Here is an 18,173-nt window from a genome sequence, read left to right as displayed (position 1 = left end):
AACTGGCGCTAGATTTTCCTTTATTCCAAGTGCATATGTATCACATTTCATTTAAATTCTTCCATAAATAAAAAAGTTGGCACTGCGCATGCGCAAAACCAAATTTTGAAATTGGCGTTTGATTTTCCTTTATCCCAATTGCCTATGTATCAAATTTCGTTTAAATTCTTCCATAAATAAAAAAGTTGGCACTGCGCATGCGCAAAACCAAATTTTGAAATTGGCGTTTGATTTTCCTTTATTCCAGGTGCCTATGTATCAAATTTCATTCAAATACTTTTATAAGTAAAAAAGTTTGCAATTCGGTTTATAAATGGTCGAGATGCGAAAAGGGCACTGTGAATTTTGAATCGATCGATTCAACTTTTGGCATTGCGTATTATATGGCTAAATCTATGCCCATATTGAATTTCATGCAATTCAGTTCATAACTAACGGAGATGTAAAGCGATCGAACATTTCTAAACAAAGTTATCGTTCACACGGACAGTTAGATGGACAGACAGACAAAGGAACAGACGGAGAGACCAACCGGCAGGCGACAGATAGCAATGCAAAATTATAAACGGTCTCTAGGATCGTTAATAAACGGCAAAAGTGTAAAATTATGGAACATGTAAAAAACGGTTTTTTGTTTTTTTTACAATAACTTTTTTTGTAAGCGGTACAGAAAAAATTCCTTCTTTGGTACAAGACTCGACACCATAACGAACCAAATAGCGAAAAAAGTAGAACAATAGCTCTTAAGATAAAGAACTAGTAGCGTCGCAAAGTTAGCGGACGGACAGACGGACGGACAAAGTGGCCACAATAGCGCATTTTTTTTTATTTTTGTGGAAATGCGCTAAAAAGCGCATTACTCGGCGCATTACAATTGCATTCATTTCCCATACTGTAAGATGCAAGCAAACTTAAACTTCAAATTTCGTAAAAATCCGGCCACAAATAAGAAAGTTAGCGTTGCACATGTGCAATCCATTTTCGACTTGCTATTTGCTATTTCAGTTTATAAAAAGAACCCTACCCTAAAATTTCAGGGTATTTCTGGGCATGCGCAAAACAAATTATTTGATTTGGCATTAGTTTCATCTTTATTCGAGATGCCTACATACAAAATTTCATTTAAATAACTTAACAAATAAAAAAAATTCGATTATGCAGGAGCCCAGCATATTTTTTTTTTTTTGACTCGGCACTAGTTTTACTTTAGTCGAGGTCGCCATCTACAACCTACATACAAAGTTTCATTTAAGTATTTAACAAATAAAAAAATGGATTGCGCAAATACAAAAGCTAACGTGCACGGACAAACAGACAGACAGATACACTGACAGACGGGCATACAGACAGACAGCAATACAATACAATCTCAAAAAAATGGGCTTTTTACCATAACTTTTTTCGTAAGCGGCACAGAGAAAATTCCTTTCTTGGTGCAAACCTTGACAGCATAACGAACCAAATAGGGAAAAAAGTAGAAAAACTAGGGGCGGACGGGCAAAGTGGCCACAATAGTACATTTTTTATTTTTGTGGAATTGTGCTAAAAAGAAGAGTATTTCAGTGGAACAAGTTCTATACAATCCGATAAATCTAATAGGGGGGTGGCCCACTCAAATCACAGATACTGAAAGACAAACTAAGTGGCATTTGGGTCAATGTTAAAAAATGGCACAATCAAAATTTGAAAACATTCGCTCGCTTAAAGAGATACAAGGGAAATCAAAAATTGTCAATATCAGAATGAAAAGAGACACGAATAAATGTTTATTACAAAATTACTTGCTGGGTAATCGGCCGTTTTCAAAATAGGTTACATATACGATGTCCGCAAAAAAGTTACTGGACTAACCTCATTTTTAGATAGAACACCCTGTATGTTTTAATTTAAAAAGATAGCACATTAACATTTTCATTTTTAATATATAACGCAATCGCAATAGATAGGGAAAACAAAAAATTCAAAATTATTAAAAAAGAATTAAAACATTTAAGAAAGGTTCAAATATTAAAAAACAACAAAAAATTAAACATTTTGAAATTTTTTAATTTTTTGAAAAATCTAATATTGCACTTTTTAAATTTCTTTAGTGTTATATTTCTAGAAAGTGAATTTAATATGCTCTTTTTCGAATGAAATATACAGAGCATTCCACTAAAAAAAATGACGTTAGGTCTCGGGTTAGGTCCTATAACTTTTTTACCTGATCCCGTACCCTTATTTTAAAACAGCAGATTATTCAACAGTCTTATAAAGAAACTTGTAAGAAAAATCTTTCTATATCCTTTAATAAATATAGGTTCATTCTGAGATTTACAATTTTTTGAATTTCGTACGTCCATTTTTAAATTGAAATATTTTAATCAAAAGCTAACATATTAAGAATCTATTTTCCAAAATATAACACTACAAAAATTCCATATTGATTTCAATAGATTCAAAAGATTTAAAAAACCTAAAGATTCAAAAAATTTTTTTGAAATTTTATTGTATTTATCAAATCGTTTGACCTTTTTTTTAAATCTTTTTTGAGCTCTTTTTGAATCATCCTTAGTGTATTATATTTTTTAAAAGTTAATATGCTATATATTTGTAGATTATTAAGCGGCAGAGGTAAGCTTTATAGGGAACTTGATTGTGTCCGTGAACACCATAACTGCCAAACGCTTGAACCGATTTGGTTCATGCCACAAGTAATAAGCCTATTGCAAATGGGTCAAATCCAATGACCCCTTGTGGTCACGCCTCTTTGTCTGTGTCAAACGCTTGAACCTATTCGATTGAAACTTTGCACAGTTAATATAGATACCACATGTAACAAGGCAATTGAAAATGACTCAAATCCAATAATGCGTAGGGTTACTCTGAGCTGCTGTGCCGCTTTTTTAGACTCACTTTAGGGGTTTAGTAAATAGTACAGGGCTTTCCATTTAAAAAAATAAAGTTAGGTTCAATATATTTTTTGCCTAACCCCGCGTGGCGTGTGATTGTACCTAAAAACGGGTGAGGGTTGCCAATGTGATTGTCACAACGATTGCGGGATTGTTTTAGGCGATTGTGAGATTGCAAACGCGATTGTGGGACTGTGAGGGAGATTGCCACAGCAATCGGAGGGATTGCAAGCGATTGCAGACAATTTGTGATAGTATTGCGGGAAGATGTTACAAGAGGGGCTTTACTTGTTACCCTTTACAGGCCCTTTATAGACGTGTTGAAAACCGATTGAGATACTCTACCATTACCAGCCAGAAGGATCTAACTCTAAGAGTAGGCAGATGTAGGCCTAAGGCAACATCCATCGCTCCCTTTTTATGCCCTACCATCAGTACCATGTAATATAATACCATTGTAACCTTAGATTATATATGTAATATATGTATGATCTAAGATTGTAACCATTTCAATGCCATCTCCTGATTTGCATACGGTTCATGATAGGTATTTAAAATATCAACAAACAAAATAGAATGTTGGATCTGGGTGATAATGACAAAAATCGAATTATTTACACAACAAATGAACCCGAACCAAATGATATTTTCCGTTTGACTCTTTACTCAACGAAATTGGTAGGTATATTATTGTTGAAGAAAGAAACGGAATTTTGTTTTTATCTTAATTAAATCAAGCTTCATTTTGTCGGATAGAAACTTCACTTCTTCACTATTATCGCTGCGAAAATACCAAGAATGGCTCTTTCTAATTTACCACAAATAGAGAGATTAAAAGGACGTGAGAACTGGGATGCCTGGAAAATGGCTGTGCACAGGTGTTCCACCAAATGGAGGGTGTGTGGAATGATCCCTCATTATTCGTCCACATTCGTCAAGCGAACAGTGGATTGGACCATTCATGTATCAAGACAAAGTTGCTTCAGGATGATGAAAAACTTTAAAGTGAGCTGCCTGCGACGTAGGCTACTCGGCTTTTACAAAACGGAACGAAACTTTTAGGTGCGAAGAGATCGGGGTAACCGCGCTCGTTTTCCGCATTACGTTTCTCGATATCGTTTCTTATCCCAGACATATTTTCGTTCATGTACTCTATGAAGCGGTACATTTTTCTATGCTAAACAAAGTACAATTCGAAAATAGAATTAGATTAGTTTCACACGTAATTCACATGTTTTTTTATTGCTTCCAGAGCCTTGGTATATTGGGGTCGATCCCGGCAGCATGGCTGATACTCACACTATTCGTCCTACTCATCTACTTGCTCACACGATGCTGCGATCGTAAAACAAGGACTTCACGCTCAATTTCCGCATTAAAAGTGACGCTCGCGATCACGTCGGTGTTATGTTGCGCCGCGCTCGGTTTGGGTTTGTACGGCAACGACGACCTGCACAACGGCTTCTCTCAGCTGCTCACCGAAGGGCATCAGGTCGAGCAGTTGGTGTCTCAAATTCGAAATCAGACGACCCAGATCGAGAAGACGCTGACGAAAAACGAAGAATCTCAACTGACGACCATTCGCGACGCGTTCGATAATTACGCGACCAATCAAACCGCAGTTGCTCAACTGTTGAAGTGGATCGATAATGCGATCAGCAACAATTCGGATGCCATGCACGCCGCGTCCGATATTAGGCTACCGTTAGAACGGATACACTTAACGGCTAAGATTAGATTAGCCGAAAAAATCGAGACCTGGAGATGGCCGATTACTATGACTGTTCTTAGTTTATTATTAGTGTTGTGTGTTGTTTTACTAGTAGGCGTGGCGCGCCACAGTCGTTGCGCACTTATTGCGTTCTCAGTTTGTGGTCTACTGGCGGTAATCGCCTCGTATCTTATGGCAAGTGTATATCTAGCGTCGAGCGTAGCTTTGGGGGATTTGTGCGTGGCCTCCGATAAATTTTTAGAGGAGGAAGCTTCCCCCGAATTACCGAGGGAGATAGTTAGGTACTACACGAGCTGTGAACGCGCTCGCGCGAACCCTTTCACTCAACGATTGCGCGAAGCCAAAGCCTCAATTGTGGCACTGAGGGAGGTGGTTAGAAAAATGCAGAAACCTGCAAATGAGTTGTTTCCAGGCAAAGGTCTCGAGCCGATCTTTATATCTTTAAGTAACCAAATAAATGATGCCGATAAACTGTTTGATACTCTCATGACACTCGTCGATTGTCACGCACTTCATGCGCATTACTTACGGGGCGCACGCGCCTTGTGTAACGTAGGCTTATTGGGATTATCCCTCATGTTGGCTTCCTCGGTGCTAGCTGGGATTCTACTCACGATCCTGGTATGGGTTGACTCACACACGTGGATTTACATCAGAAAAAGGTAAGGCTATTGGATAAACGGAACTGAAATAATCTTTGCACACTTTTAGGAAAGATTACCATCAGGTCAACGAGACCGACACGTCATACCTACCGGCGCCGGCAGCGAGTCAAGCAATCGCGGCGAGGACCTTACAACGTAGCCAAGGGTCGTACCCTCCTGATACTCCTCCGCCTAGCTACACATCTGCCATGCTGCATATCAGCCCGCATGCCTCAGCTCCCCCGCATGAAGCTCAGTTGCTCATGTACTTTATAAGTTTATTTATTTTATTTCAATACTCGATTAAATTATTTCTTACGATGTCGCAATGCATGCTTCTATATTCATTCGATTTCACTATATCTGATGCGAAGCAAAACTGTCGCGCACAAATTAGCCGTACCCGTTTCTCTAATAGAAATTCTAGTTAGAATAGAACGTATGGCTGCCGCATGAATTGTCACATTCGTTGATTGTACCGAGTTCAAAGTAAATACAGTTGATTGTGATGCTCGTCGTTTTACAGTGATGGGTGTGACAAACGATCAACAGAGGCCAGAGGAGCCCATCTCTCTCATCTCAGGGGCCACACTCTCGGACGCCTGCCATCCCACCATCACGAATCGTTCTCAGGTCCTAACAATGGCAAGTACGCGACTCTGAGCAAACAGTGTAAGACGCTGGAAAGCTCGGATTTTTACTGAGACAGGTTAGTATCTTACATTTCGATTGGGCTTACAGAGAAAGATTCTTGTTCGAGGCCTTCTTCTGTTCTTATGATGGCTTCTCATCACCTCAGCCTAGCCAAGATTGTTTTGTTAAAAAAATTACAAGTAAGTTACTGTGGGCATAACTGTAGGTTGTCTCTTTCTCATTTAGCTTTCGTGTTGTGAATTCTTAAAGTTCGCTATGTGCATAAACTATAATAATATTTCACTAGTCATCGATTTCAACCAATTGGCTGTTGTGTGCGAGGGATATGGTAACACAATCCCTACTTTATGGTGGTTAAATATCAATGGAAGTAGGTAAGATTTTCATGATCTTACAAAGTTGTCGAGTGTATCGTTTTTAAATCTCACTCAAAATTTTGCATTTAAGACATTTTATGTGGCACAGGTTTCCTTCATTGTTTAATTGCAACCATTTTCCAAAATTTCCCAAACTTTTTCTTAATTTTTGTCATATTTCCTATCTTATCGTATTTCTTTGTATTCCTTCGCGATTTTCAATTTTCAATTTTGGATGTCTAAAATCCCATTTTCAAAAATTTGAAATTTCTAAAAATTAATTTTTAAATAGGGATGGGAATTTTTTTGATAATCGATATATCGAATAACAATAGGTAGAGTTAAAAATACAATATATTGATAACTATTGATAAATCGGGAACTATCGGGTATATCGATGACTATTGATAACTGTAGACATATCGATTCTGTCGATACTTATTGATATATCGATATTTCAATAAGTATTGCCATATTGATAAGTAAAATATATATCGATAGGAGAGTACACGATTCTTATCGATAGTTGAAAACAGTTATTGCCCATCTCTACTTAATACTAACATAGTTTTTTACCATAAAACCTATTTATCATTATGTAAAATCTCCCACAACTGAAGTATCGTATCCACATGGCGTATATAAATTACAAGATAAATTACCTACATAATATTTTAGAAACAATTGCTGTATATTAAGCCAAAGAAACTCATTCTGGAAACGTGTCTTCAACATCAACAATTTCCATACTTTTTAGGCTTGAATCTACCTATAAACAACAATACTGGGTCGCTATGCTCATTACCACTCCAACCGATTTATCTACATTCTCTCAACTTGTTGGCATAACGATAACTGTCAATATATCGATAGGTATCCATATACAGTGATATTAAATAGACATAGGGATTTACGTGTATTGTTTTTCCCTATGTCTACTTTTAAAAGACAAAATTCATCTGTAGGGCGCCTAATTTTATGCATCTAAAGTAACTTCTTAAAACAAATACAGATCATAATATTGTTGCTTTGACTTCACAGAACATAAATCTCTTAGGCTCCTTAAACTGTCGATATATCGATACCTATCAAAATACCGATAACCATCGATTTTATGATAATATTGTCGCCACATCGATAAGTAAAGTATATGGACAAGTACCCGATACTTATCGATAGATGAAAACAGTTATCGCCCATCTCTAGTTTTAAATGCTTCATTTTTATTATGTTAGTAAAATTTTGAAGTGTTAGAATTCGGCAATCAGAATTTGATAAGTAATTTTCAACCTTGTCGACAAGATCACAAGAATATTTAAGATCTGGGCAGCCCTCCAAACGCTCCCATCACTAGGACGTTAACTGAGAACTTGTTGGATGATCTTTTACCAGAGAAGCTGCTCCACTTGAACCTAAAGCGGCGCATAACCACTACTCCCACACCACACAGTCTAATTCTCATCATGTTAAATCCTGTCACGGTTGAACGGTAGTTGTTGAGCATTGCAGCTCTCCTCTAGGCGCAGGGGAGTATGCCCGATGACCTCGATTCTTTCCTCGATTTCTTAATTTTCTTGATTTTTTCATATTATTGACATGGACCATATTTTTAAATTTAACCAAACTTTTAGCAAACATGCATCAACTCGTAGTCACGGAAATCTTTAAAAAATAAAAAAAGGCTTCTGCAGAACGACGATGCTTTAATTTTAAGTGACATTCAAACAACTGTAGTAATTACAATTCCATTGTATCGAAAAGCGGTATGTAATGAAACGTTATGTCAAGGAGGAGTGAATAGTGCGGCAAATAAATATTGAGGTAGCAATGTTTAACATCTGACACTAATCGGGTACTCGTATACTAAAGCCATAATTAACACTCAATAAGAACCAATAATTCAATTTAGGTTAGCAAAATTTTGGTTGACAATGAATCGTCCATATAAATCGGTGATATAAGAGCATGAACGTGAGATTAATTCAAGAAGACTACTTTACGATGCACAAATAACTAAATTCCTATACAACAAAACAAGTGTAATTAAATTGATTCGAAAGGTAAATAATTTGACACCAGCAAATTCTTCGTAATGACACAAGTAACGTAAGATATCTGTTTCGGACTAGGTTTCCGTAACTTCAAAAACTGATTTACAAAGCAACGGTAACTAATATCTTCGTATAACAAACAAATATGAAGACTATAACGTAGTCAAGTTAACATGAAAGAATCTTCGGAGTGACAAAAATATAACGTAGTATCCAGGTAGATAATAACGTAAATGTAATCCAGAAGAGAAAATTAGAAGAAAACAATGAGAGACTCTAAAAAAATACGTATTAAGAATAATGTGGAGTCATCTCGACATACCTCATACTAGTTACTTGCAAATATAAATCTGCTATGCGAATTCAATGGAGCAGCCACAACACAATAGAAACATTCCAAAGAAATTTAGGGAAATAAACCCTTTTCAAGGAGACAGAAGCCGAGTAAAAGTAATGGCGTATCATGAAACGTTGCAAGTAACCACTATGAATTCAGAATCGAAATGGAACAAGTATAGACACGACAAAATTTAAGAAGGGATAGCAATGTGTGTCGGAAGGTGCACAGCGTGACCTCTAGCGACAAAAAAGGAATGACGTAAGGGCAATGAAACCTATTACAGTGACAATTGGAGCCCAGTCTCCAATTAGAAGCAGGCAACTCCGAATACACGTATGACATGTTTGGGTACACTAGAATACAATATTATCTATACTCGATGCAACATGGCCGACGATCTCAACACCCATTATATAATTAGACACTTTGTTGCCAATGTCTATAAAGTCACTGTAAAACTTATAACATTCGGATGCCTCTAGCAGCAAACTAAAAGAAATAACAATTCTACCATAGAATTAACTTACATCTAAACTAAACAGGTTTACAAAGGAAATTCTTAGATGGCGTAAGAATATCATTTAATATTAGAGTAAGAATCTAATATTAAATAAATGGAATATAGAGAATGTTGATTTTCCTCACACTGTAGTTGGGAGACATTCAGATGATGCTGACATGCCCAATCTGTTTTTAGCCAAGGTCTAAAACTAGATACCTTCGGAGATATCTTTTGTAGCAGTAATTTTCCTTAGACCTCTGATGGCCATAACAAGATTTACTGCTTCTGACATACTAGTCTCTTCTGAACAAATATTACCAGTTTTTTTTCTCTCTGGCTTCATGTTTCTTCTGATCATACAGTCAATTTAGTCAAAACATAGTATAATTACTATGTCTCACTGTGGAGCAAATCCATTTATCTCACTGTTGGGCATGCATCATAAACAATCACCATTTTGTAAAACAGCGCATGTAAAAAAATGGACAATCACACAAATAAGATAGATTTGCAAACTAGATAAGTAAAAAGTACTGTCACATTAATATCAGAGCATAAAACACCTATATATCTGTTGTATCTACAATTAAAAAATACGTCACTTCCAAAAATTTACTTTAGACACATTAATGATCTGAGTGTTCTGGGTACCAGCATAAACCAACCATGCATTAGTCATACCTGTGTGCACCAACCGCAGACAAATCAGGCACATGGGTACCACATAGGTGAATCTCACTGTCTCACTGTTGGATACTCTCCCCTAGTTCCCTATACTCTCTCAAATTCAACTCTGAAGTATGCGCACTCTCTTCACAGTCCTCTAGGAGCTACCCTTTGAGATGCTTATGTTAATTAGACTGCTGTAACCATGGAGGATATCGACTTTTCGTTGCACCAGCGCCCCCTCCCTAAACCAAGTGACCAAAATTGAGATACTACTTTTCTTTAATTTTGACAAAATATCCCATTTATATTACAGGTCTGCCTGCAAGGACTTCCCAAACTTCAAAGGTTTTAAGTTTGATCAGCATCAGAAAGCATCGCGCCAAATGGAGGCGCAACGAACCGCGAACATACAAAAGTTCAGCTCGCTCGGTAGGCGCCCGCTGCCGCAAACGCCCGACGAGAAGGCGCGCAAGCAGCCGCCGGTCCCGAAGGTGCCGACGACGATCGCGCAGAACATCGAGACGCCTCTGAACGTCGCCAATTTTCGTTCGTTGCAGCGCGGCGCCTGGCAGGACAGCTGCCTGCAGGCGAACTCGCAATTTCGGTCGCTTCAGCGCGGTGCTTCCGCAAATCCATGTTCACATTCGCAATTTCGATCTGCGAAAGTACAAGACCAGACGCATAACGAAAATTTGTATGCGAATAGTGAAAGTGAACGACAACTTTATGCTGTTACCGAACTGTAAATATTTAGTTTTCTTTTGGGAAATGCAGGCAGAGTGGCTTTTTACATTTCCAATTTTTTTATAAATGTACAATTTTTGTTACTACAAGTAACGTTACAGTTACCTACGTTTGCCATTTTAGCAATTAACAATTGCGTCGATCAGTCTGTTTGATGATATATATAGAGTATTATACGATGACCGCTTCTTAAAACTATTAAGTTAGACATATCTCCAATGAGGGTACTTCTAATGAGCGGAGCGTCGTAGAAACACTCGACTTAGATAAGTTTGTTGCCGTAGATTTTAGTATTTAATCTGTATATTGGGAACAAATTTTTAAGGGATTACTCCCTGTTCAAATTAAAGCTCAGTTTTCAACTTTTTGTATAAAACTAGTGCTAAAAGACGATTTATCTCAATTTTGAAGCTTTATCTTGCAGATTTGCGCGATCACTATTTGTGTTTTATAAGACTGTCACGTACGTTTTCCAAGTTGCATAAAATTAAGGTAAAATTAATAAGGTTTTCTATAACCCACCTTTTTACTGTATTATGGAACGTCGCTTTAGTATTAATGTATGATAAAGTTGCATTTTTAGGACCAGGGTTCGTCTCGAATAATAATCGTTTAGTATTTATTTAAAACTTAAAAATGCAATTCCCGTTATTACCCATGAAGTGTTGAAGCGTCTTTCCATACAGCATTAACGTAATGTTTCTACATAACTCCTGTAGAGATTAGCTGTAAATTTACATACGTATTTGTTGTCAGTTGCCAGTTCTATTTATACTTTTAAGTTTTGAGGATTTTTCATTTTGTTCTATTTGTAAAATCTCCAAAGGTGGCTGTCAACAATAAGATAAAGGGATTGATTCTGTATAACACGACAACTTTTTGTAATTTATATAAATAACTGCCAAAGATTGTGTTTTTTGGTGATTGTAAGACTGGATGGGACACTCGTGAGATACGTACGATTGTATCTAATTTAGATTTATTGCTACCTATACATAACTATAATAAATGTTCAAGTATCTTTAGAAAACGATTTTTTGTTATAATGCATCGACTGTTGGCCTCTTTTGTTTTGTTTCCATTCTTTTCTATAATGAAATTATTTTTTTTAAATATGTATGTATATGTTTATATGTTTTACAATGTAATATAGCAACAATATTTATTTTATATCACTTAGAGTAGTTAAGATACTTTTGTAAAAACTGATTCCAAAGCTAATGTATATTTGTTTTATGTAAGTAAATTTGCTGACATTGAATTCTCTCTAATTGTGTTAGGCTTGTCTGGAAATTGAATCCGGTTAACCGGACCAGAGCTGGGCAGTATTCGATTTTGTAAATACTTTTTAGTATTCAAATCCTTTAAAGTATTCAAATACTTTGTAATTAAATACTTTTATGGAATCAGTATTTGTAACTCAAATACTTTCACAAATACAGTCAAGTCCGGCTATAACGAACCCTTACTTGTCTTAGAAACAGGTTCGCTATATCCAAGGTTCGCAATATAAGAAAAGACGCAAATTCGATGGCCAAAGTACAAATCCTCAAAAAAGTTCGTTATAGCCGGGAGTTCGCTATAAACGGGTTCGTTATAGACGGACTTGACTGTATTTAGTATTCGAATACTTCGCAAAGTATTTGGATACTTCGCAAGATATTTGAATACTTTGAGAAGTATTCGAATACTTCGCATAGTATTTGGATACTTTCTAAGAATGGAGCTTCGATGGTTTTTCCTAAAACATGATCACACGTAGTGAGGGTTCTGAATACATAATTTCGAGGGGTACATCCATAACCTTCCTTTTTTCCAAAAATCGACTACTCCAAAATTTCTCGGGAAAACACTTTTTCTTATTAATTTTGGTGCGTAGAATCCAAAACAATTCGTACTTTTTCGATCAGACTTCTCAATCAAAAGTTATAGACTAGAAACCAATTTCGAAAGAAAATTCAAAGGGCTGTAACTTTTGAACTAGTAGCCCAATCTTGGAACTGTTTGAAATTATGGATTCTACAGGCCACATTCTATAAGAAAATTTTTTTTCCGGATCGATCTGAGACAATTTTTTTTTCGGGGCTCAAAAAAAGGCAGTTATTACCTTCCTTTTTTACCAAAAATCGACTGCACCAAAATTTCTCGGGAAAACACTTTTTCTTATTAATTTTGGTGTGTAGAATCCAAAACAATTCGTACTTTTTCGATCAGACTTCTCAATCAAAAGTTATAGACTAAAAACCAATTTCGAAATATAATTCAAAGGGCTGTAACTTTTGAACTAGTAGCCCAATCTTGGAAGTGTTTGAAATTATGGATTCTACAGGCTACATTCTATAAGAAATTTTTATTTCCGTGTCGATCTGAGAAAATTTTTTCTGCTGGCTTCAAAAAAAGGCAGTGTATAACCTTCCTTTTTTTACAAAAAATCGACTGCACCAAAATTTCTTGGGAAAACACTTTTTCTTATTAATTTTGGTGACCAATGCAGCAGGCCTAGTGAGAAATGGAGCTCAAGTTCAGTTTAGGGTTTTACGAACTCTGGCCTACAAGTTTGATAAAGAATCCGCCTGTAAAATTTCATCGTAATTGGTCGATTCGTTTTCAATATATCGTGCTGACGGACAAATGGACAGACATCGCAAAATTATGTCGCTCGGAGATCGTTAATAAAAAATACAGTGACATTTCTGAAAAGTGAAGTTTAATACCTATGGTACATTTATTAACGAGCTCCTAGCGAGTTTATAATTTGCGGTGTCTATCCGTCCGTCTGTTAATTCCAAAAGTTGAGACTAATCGATCAGCATTCACAGTGCCCTTTTCGCATCTCGACCAAACTTTTTTATTTATAAAAGTATTTAAATGAAATTTGATTCATATAGCCACTTGGAATAAAAGCAAATATAACACCAGTTTCAAAATTTCGTTTTGCGCATGCGCAGTACCAACTTTCTTATTTATGGAGGGATTTAAATGAAATTTGATACATAGCCAATTGTTTCATTCCACATTATATTGAAGCTATAAGTACCAACACATTATTATCTTTAAGCCGAGCATATAATAAGTACACGTGTTTTATACAACGGCTTTAAACCTACGTATATGTAAATTGAAATCAAAAGACCCATCAAGAAGTAAGTACATAGAAAAAGAAATTTAGTAACGAGTATGCAAAGTAGGTACTATACTATAATACTTGCCAGGAGAGAATGCCTGTTACAAAACACCTGGTGCCTGTCTACAATCGTGTTTTTCATATACGATTGTAGACCGCCGGCATCAGGTGTTCTGTGGCCAGCATTCTCTCCTGGCGAGCATAATACATATACTGTTTGTGGGCAGAGATATGCACCTTCATTACTTACTTACTTATCTATTGAATTAATTTATTCTGGTGTGTATCTCCGCCCTTAGAGAATGAATCTAGAAGTATTTAGACATTTAACTATCGTGAATTGTATAAGTTAAGTACTAAATTATGCTATTTGTGAAACTCTGCGCTGTTGCATAACGGCCCCCTAGCGGCTCGCTATACAATAGCACAGATTTTCGCGCAGGCATAGTTCCGCATCTACTTAAGTACTTAAAGTTTCTTCAGTGCAGCTCTATTAGCTACTTTGATTAAACTGCATTTATTAAGGCCAGTGAATAAACATTTCTCAAAAAATAGCAAGGAATTTGGTGAACTGAAATCGAATTTTTTACTATGCGGCCCTCAACATTAAACACTTTCTGTATCATCTACTGAACTAGTCTTAGACCCACAAATTCTTCTATCCTTTGTGTAAGGAATTATGCCTAACAAGACACCAGCGATTACTATCCAGAAACCAGCGTGCCAAAATGATTGGTTCCAACTTCCAGTTAAATCAAAAATCAAACCTGCAAGAGTTCTGTTAGATCAAATATTTCTGCAGAGTAGTTTTACCAGCAACCGGTGGTCCCAGTAAATTGCCGATCCCTTGACTTAGAAGAATTAATCCATACGCATTTGTAAATTTCTCCAAGGAGATAATGTCCACAACCATTGCTGGTGTAAAAGAGTAGTTGCTAGAGAAGAATAACCCGAAGAATGCGGCCGAAATCATTAGACAAACGTAATTGTCTGTAAACAACATCATTGCCGCACAGGAGATTCCGCACAAAATAAGGCTCACAGCGTACGTTTTGCTAACATGCATCCATGGTTGATCAGCAGCCCAACCTAGAGCGATCTAAAACATAGTCCTATACCGATTATAGTTAAAATTCTAGCTTACCATTCCAATTGTGTTAGTAACACCAATTACGGATATAACACCGGATGCTTCAGCTTCAGTATACCCGTGCCTGGTAAGATGCTCAGCGAGATAGAAGTAAGGCACAATAAACCATGTGAACAGAAGTATGGTCGACAAATTTAAAATTAGAAAATGAAGCTCGAGAAACAGGGAGAAATCGGCAATGTCTTTTAATACCTCAATAATACCAGAGTACCATTTCTCCTCCTCGTCATTTGCGAGTGTAATCATGGAATTACGGTAAATGTCCGGACAGCTAGATGCGCGCAGCCGATATTTAGGTATGTTCAACATAGCACCGCGGTACATCACCGAATTTCTGTGCAATTTAATATCTTTTAAATAGTGACGAGGTCCGCACGTTTTCATCATGATAAACGAGTCAACTCGCTTCATTGCCGGTAGGTGATTTGACACCACTTTCACATCGGCTGCCGGACTCAACAGTGGCTCCTGAACCTCGGTTGCATGGCCAACTGGGTCCTACAAAGCAAAATGTGAAAGGTGCCAGGGGTTAGGAGTAGACTCACTTGGTGTTTCTTGGCCCTTTTCAATTTCATCGACATTTTTACTGGCAGCCTTGCCGTTGGCGAAATTACATTTTCTGTTATGTGATTTAACCCCTTATCAGAGGTACTCCGACAGGATAAAAGTGTGGGGTAGTTTTCTAAAATCACATTGTACAATCGTGTGTTCGAACTGAGTTGTTCGAGCACCTCCAAGGGTACCTAAAATCAAGCGAATTACACGGGAGGGTAGAGTAACGCGTAACTTACAGTTTCGCTCTTTCTCACGAATGTAGGTAGGTTGACCTCTGAACGAAAACGGTCACGTGCGACAGGCTGTTCAGTGTGATTGGCGTCCATAGAGGTGGCGAGGGTTTGCAAGATATATTCGGGCTTTTCTCCACTTTTCATTAGTTTCCTGATCTCTTCGACACCTGGAAAATCTGATTCTGAGACACTTCTACCAGACACTGAACCGAGGCTCGATGCGTTTTTGATTGAACGTTTTCCAGTCGAGTGAGCCCTGATGGGCACAAAAATGTATTAACCTAATTGCCGATTGGTTGTACCACAATTGTTCTATTACAAATGTTAGTTAGAAGCCAATTAGAAAGCGACTCAACTCGAATGGCGCCCAAACGTGGGGTTCCGGATATTATTTGCACTATCATAGCAACTTTTGGTCTAAACCGAGCGTTATTCTCTACTTACTTATTTTGTTCTTCAACCGCTAGCCACTCAGGTTCCCTCATCAATGCTCCACACACGCACATGTTAAGAAACGTTCCTGCAAGCAATAAGGTGGTACCCCTCCATCCGTACTCGGCTATAAAGTGTTGGGTCATGGGTGCGTATACGAAGGTCCCAATTCCTGTACCGCACGCACCTAGACCGACTGCGAGCGATCGTTTCTTGTCAAACCAGTAGGCGACGGAGACTACGGCCGTAACGTAACAGAGGCCCAATCCGAGCCCGGCAATGAATCCGAATGTTATATACATCATTGTGATCGATTGTGCGTATGAGCTCAAGACAAAACCAAAGGCCGAAACTATTCCGCCAATGATAGTCATTTTTCTGCAGCCGAAACGATCTACTAGTGCGCTCATGACGGGGCCAGTCAGTAATGGAACAGCCATGAACAAACTGCCAATCCAAGATGTGACCGATTTAGATGCTCCAAACTCGTACAAGAACTCGATGTAGAGAAGACCAAACGAAAAACTAATGCCATCGGCGATCATTGATATAATCAGCGAGGCAAACACCACTACCCAACCCCATCCTCCGTCTGGTATTTTCGGTTTACGTAACTTCCTCTCCGCAATACTCAATGTGCTAGTTGAAGAGTAAAGCGAATCGCTGTCTTCAAATGTGACTTCGGTCTGTTTCTCCTCAATCGCTGTATAAGGCGGCGGAGCCAGATGGGCCGGAGAGCCCGCCCAGCTTACAATGGGTGCCGTCCCATTTCCTAGCTTTTCAACGTGGGGTTCCATACTAATTTGCTCTTCAATATCCAATTGTCAATTAATACTTAGTCACACATATGATAACGGTAAAATAATAGTAAAAAATAATACTCTTCGACAGATAATGGCAATACTAAAATAATACTGAAATATGTGAAACTGGGCGAAGTCGATGATTAGGGCATGAATTCGAGATGCCTCCCCAATTGAGCAGGTTTAAAACTGCATCCAGCGCTTAGACCAACTTTGTAATCTTAATCTTGGGTCTCTGCACAAAATTGGTCGCTTGGAGGAGATGGAGACAGTTTGGAGTGGCACAACGTTGGTGCTCATCAAGAACCGGTGGGTTTTAAAATTCGCACGTGTAAACGAAATGTTCGGCACTTGGTCGCTTCAGAGCCTCAATTTAATTCACGCACCCCGTCTGAAACAAAAACCTCATCAATACGTGTTGCTACATTAAACGAATACTTCGAACTGAATGTTTTGCCAAAAAGAGGATTGCCAAAGAAATTCTATTTTCATTTTATTACGAAGTTTGTTTTTTAAATATTTCGTGTATTATATGGAAATGAGACTGACGTCAAGAGCAATTTAACGAGAGTTTGGTCGCATAAGGGAATTACTGTACAATTCCCATCTATTGTTATAATTTGACTTGCATACAATAATAAATCTGCCCATTATAATTGATAGGCACAATTATACAACATCGTGATGTAACCGGTTCTCGTTATAAAAATAAACGACAATAGTTAAGTGAAGAATAGAACATTTAAAGACAGTAAAGTTCACAAACATAACGTTTATTATGATTTAGACCGAGGCCAACGTCAAAGGCGCCGCGCGAATCGATTTCAGACGTCATGACGCCACTATATTAAAATGAAGCCCGCTTCAGAAAAATGCCAATGGAAAACTAAATTAAATTTGCGTTTCATTAGATCAAATTAAGTGCTTGTACGAACTAAGAAAACTTAAGAGTGGTAGAGTACATGCATATACCCTCTCGAAATAGCAGTAAATTCTTAGGAACCAAGAGCAGTACCTATGTGGTAGATCATTTAAACCAGTTTTAACTAGAAATATAAAAATACACGCGACAAACTTTGGCAAAAACACACTGACCTAGTCAGTTTTGATATTTATCAAATTTAAAAAATCCTGCATTGTACCAAGTATAGGTACCAATAATTGTAAATTAGTACAAGATTAACCAGAGAATGGTTCCATTGCGACAACGTTTGTGGTGGGCAATAATTAAAACTAGCGCATGATACGTACAGAACTGGTTAATTTTCAAATATGTTGAAAAGAACTATGTGT

The 18,173-nt window shown here is 37.5% G+C and overlaps 2 protein-coding genes across 5 annotated transcripts in view; one reads left to right on the top strand and one right to left on the bottom strand.

Moving 5' to 3' along the window:
- Positions 1–4,143: 4,143 nt before the first annotated feature.
- LOC116177632 (protein tweety) lies at positions 4,144–10,650 on the top strand (the record flags this gene model as incomplete). Of its 4 annotated transcripts, none has more annotated exon segments than XM_031496643.1 (5): positions 4,144–5,285; positions 5,335–5,433; positions 5,794–5,912; positions 6,009–6,100; positions 10,153–10,650. In XM_031496643.1, coding segments are annotated over 5 exon segments (1,491 nt in total), but the record flags the coding sequence as incomplete, so codon positions are not given.
- A 2,933-nt stretch (positions 10,651–13,583) lies between these two features.
- The window catches only part of LOC116177901 (monocarboxylate transporter 14-like), a 14,259-nt gene continuing 9,669 nt past the window's right edge, over positions 13,584–18,173 (bottom strand). Inside the window, exons 2-7 of the mRNA XM_031497066.1 lie at positions 16,090–17,271; positions 15,649–15,901; positions 15,403–15,600; positions 14,852–15,355; positions 14,521–14,806; positions 13,584–14,474 (exon numbers count right to left, since the gene is read on the bottom strand). Of these exons, the coding sequence (XP_031352926.1) occupies positions 14,314–14,474; positions 14,521–14,806; positions 14,852–15,355; positions 15,403–15,600; positions 15,649–15,901; positions 16,090–16,874 (2,187 nt within the window). The 5' untranslated portion in view covers positions 16,875–17,271 and the 3' untranslated portion in view covers positions 13,584–14,313. The remainder of the gene's footprint in view (positions 14,475–14,520; positions 14,807–14,851; positions 15,356–15,402; positions 15,601–15,648; positions 15,902–16,089; positions 17,272–18,173) is intronic.

Source organism: Photinus pyralis, unplaced genomic scaffold (assembly GCF_008802855.1).
Source record: "Photinus pyralis isolate 1611_PpyrPB1 unplaced genomic scaffold, Ppyr1.3 Ppyr1.4_LG8, whole genome shotgun sequence".
Taxonomy (NCBI): Eukaryota; Metazoa; Arthropoda; class Insecta; order Coleoptera; family Lampyridae; genus Photinus; species Photinus pyralis.
Note: the sequence above shows the minus strand (reverse complement) of the source record. Positions and strands in the feature narration are given on the sequence as shown.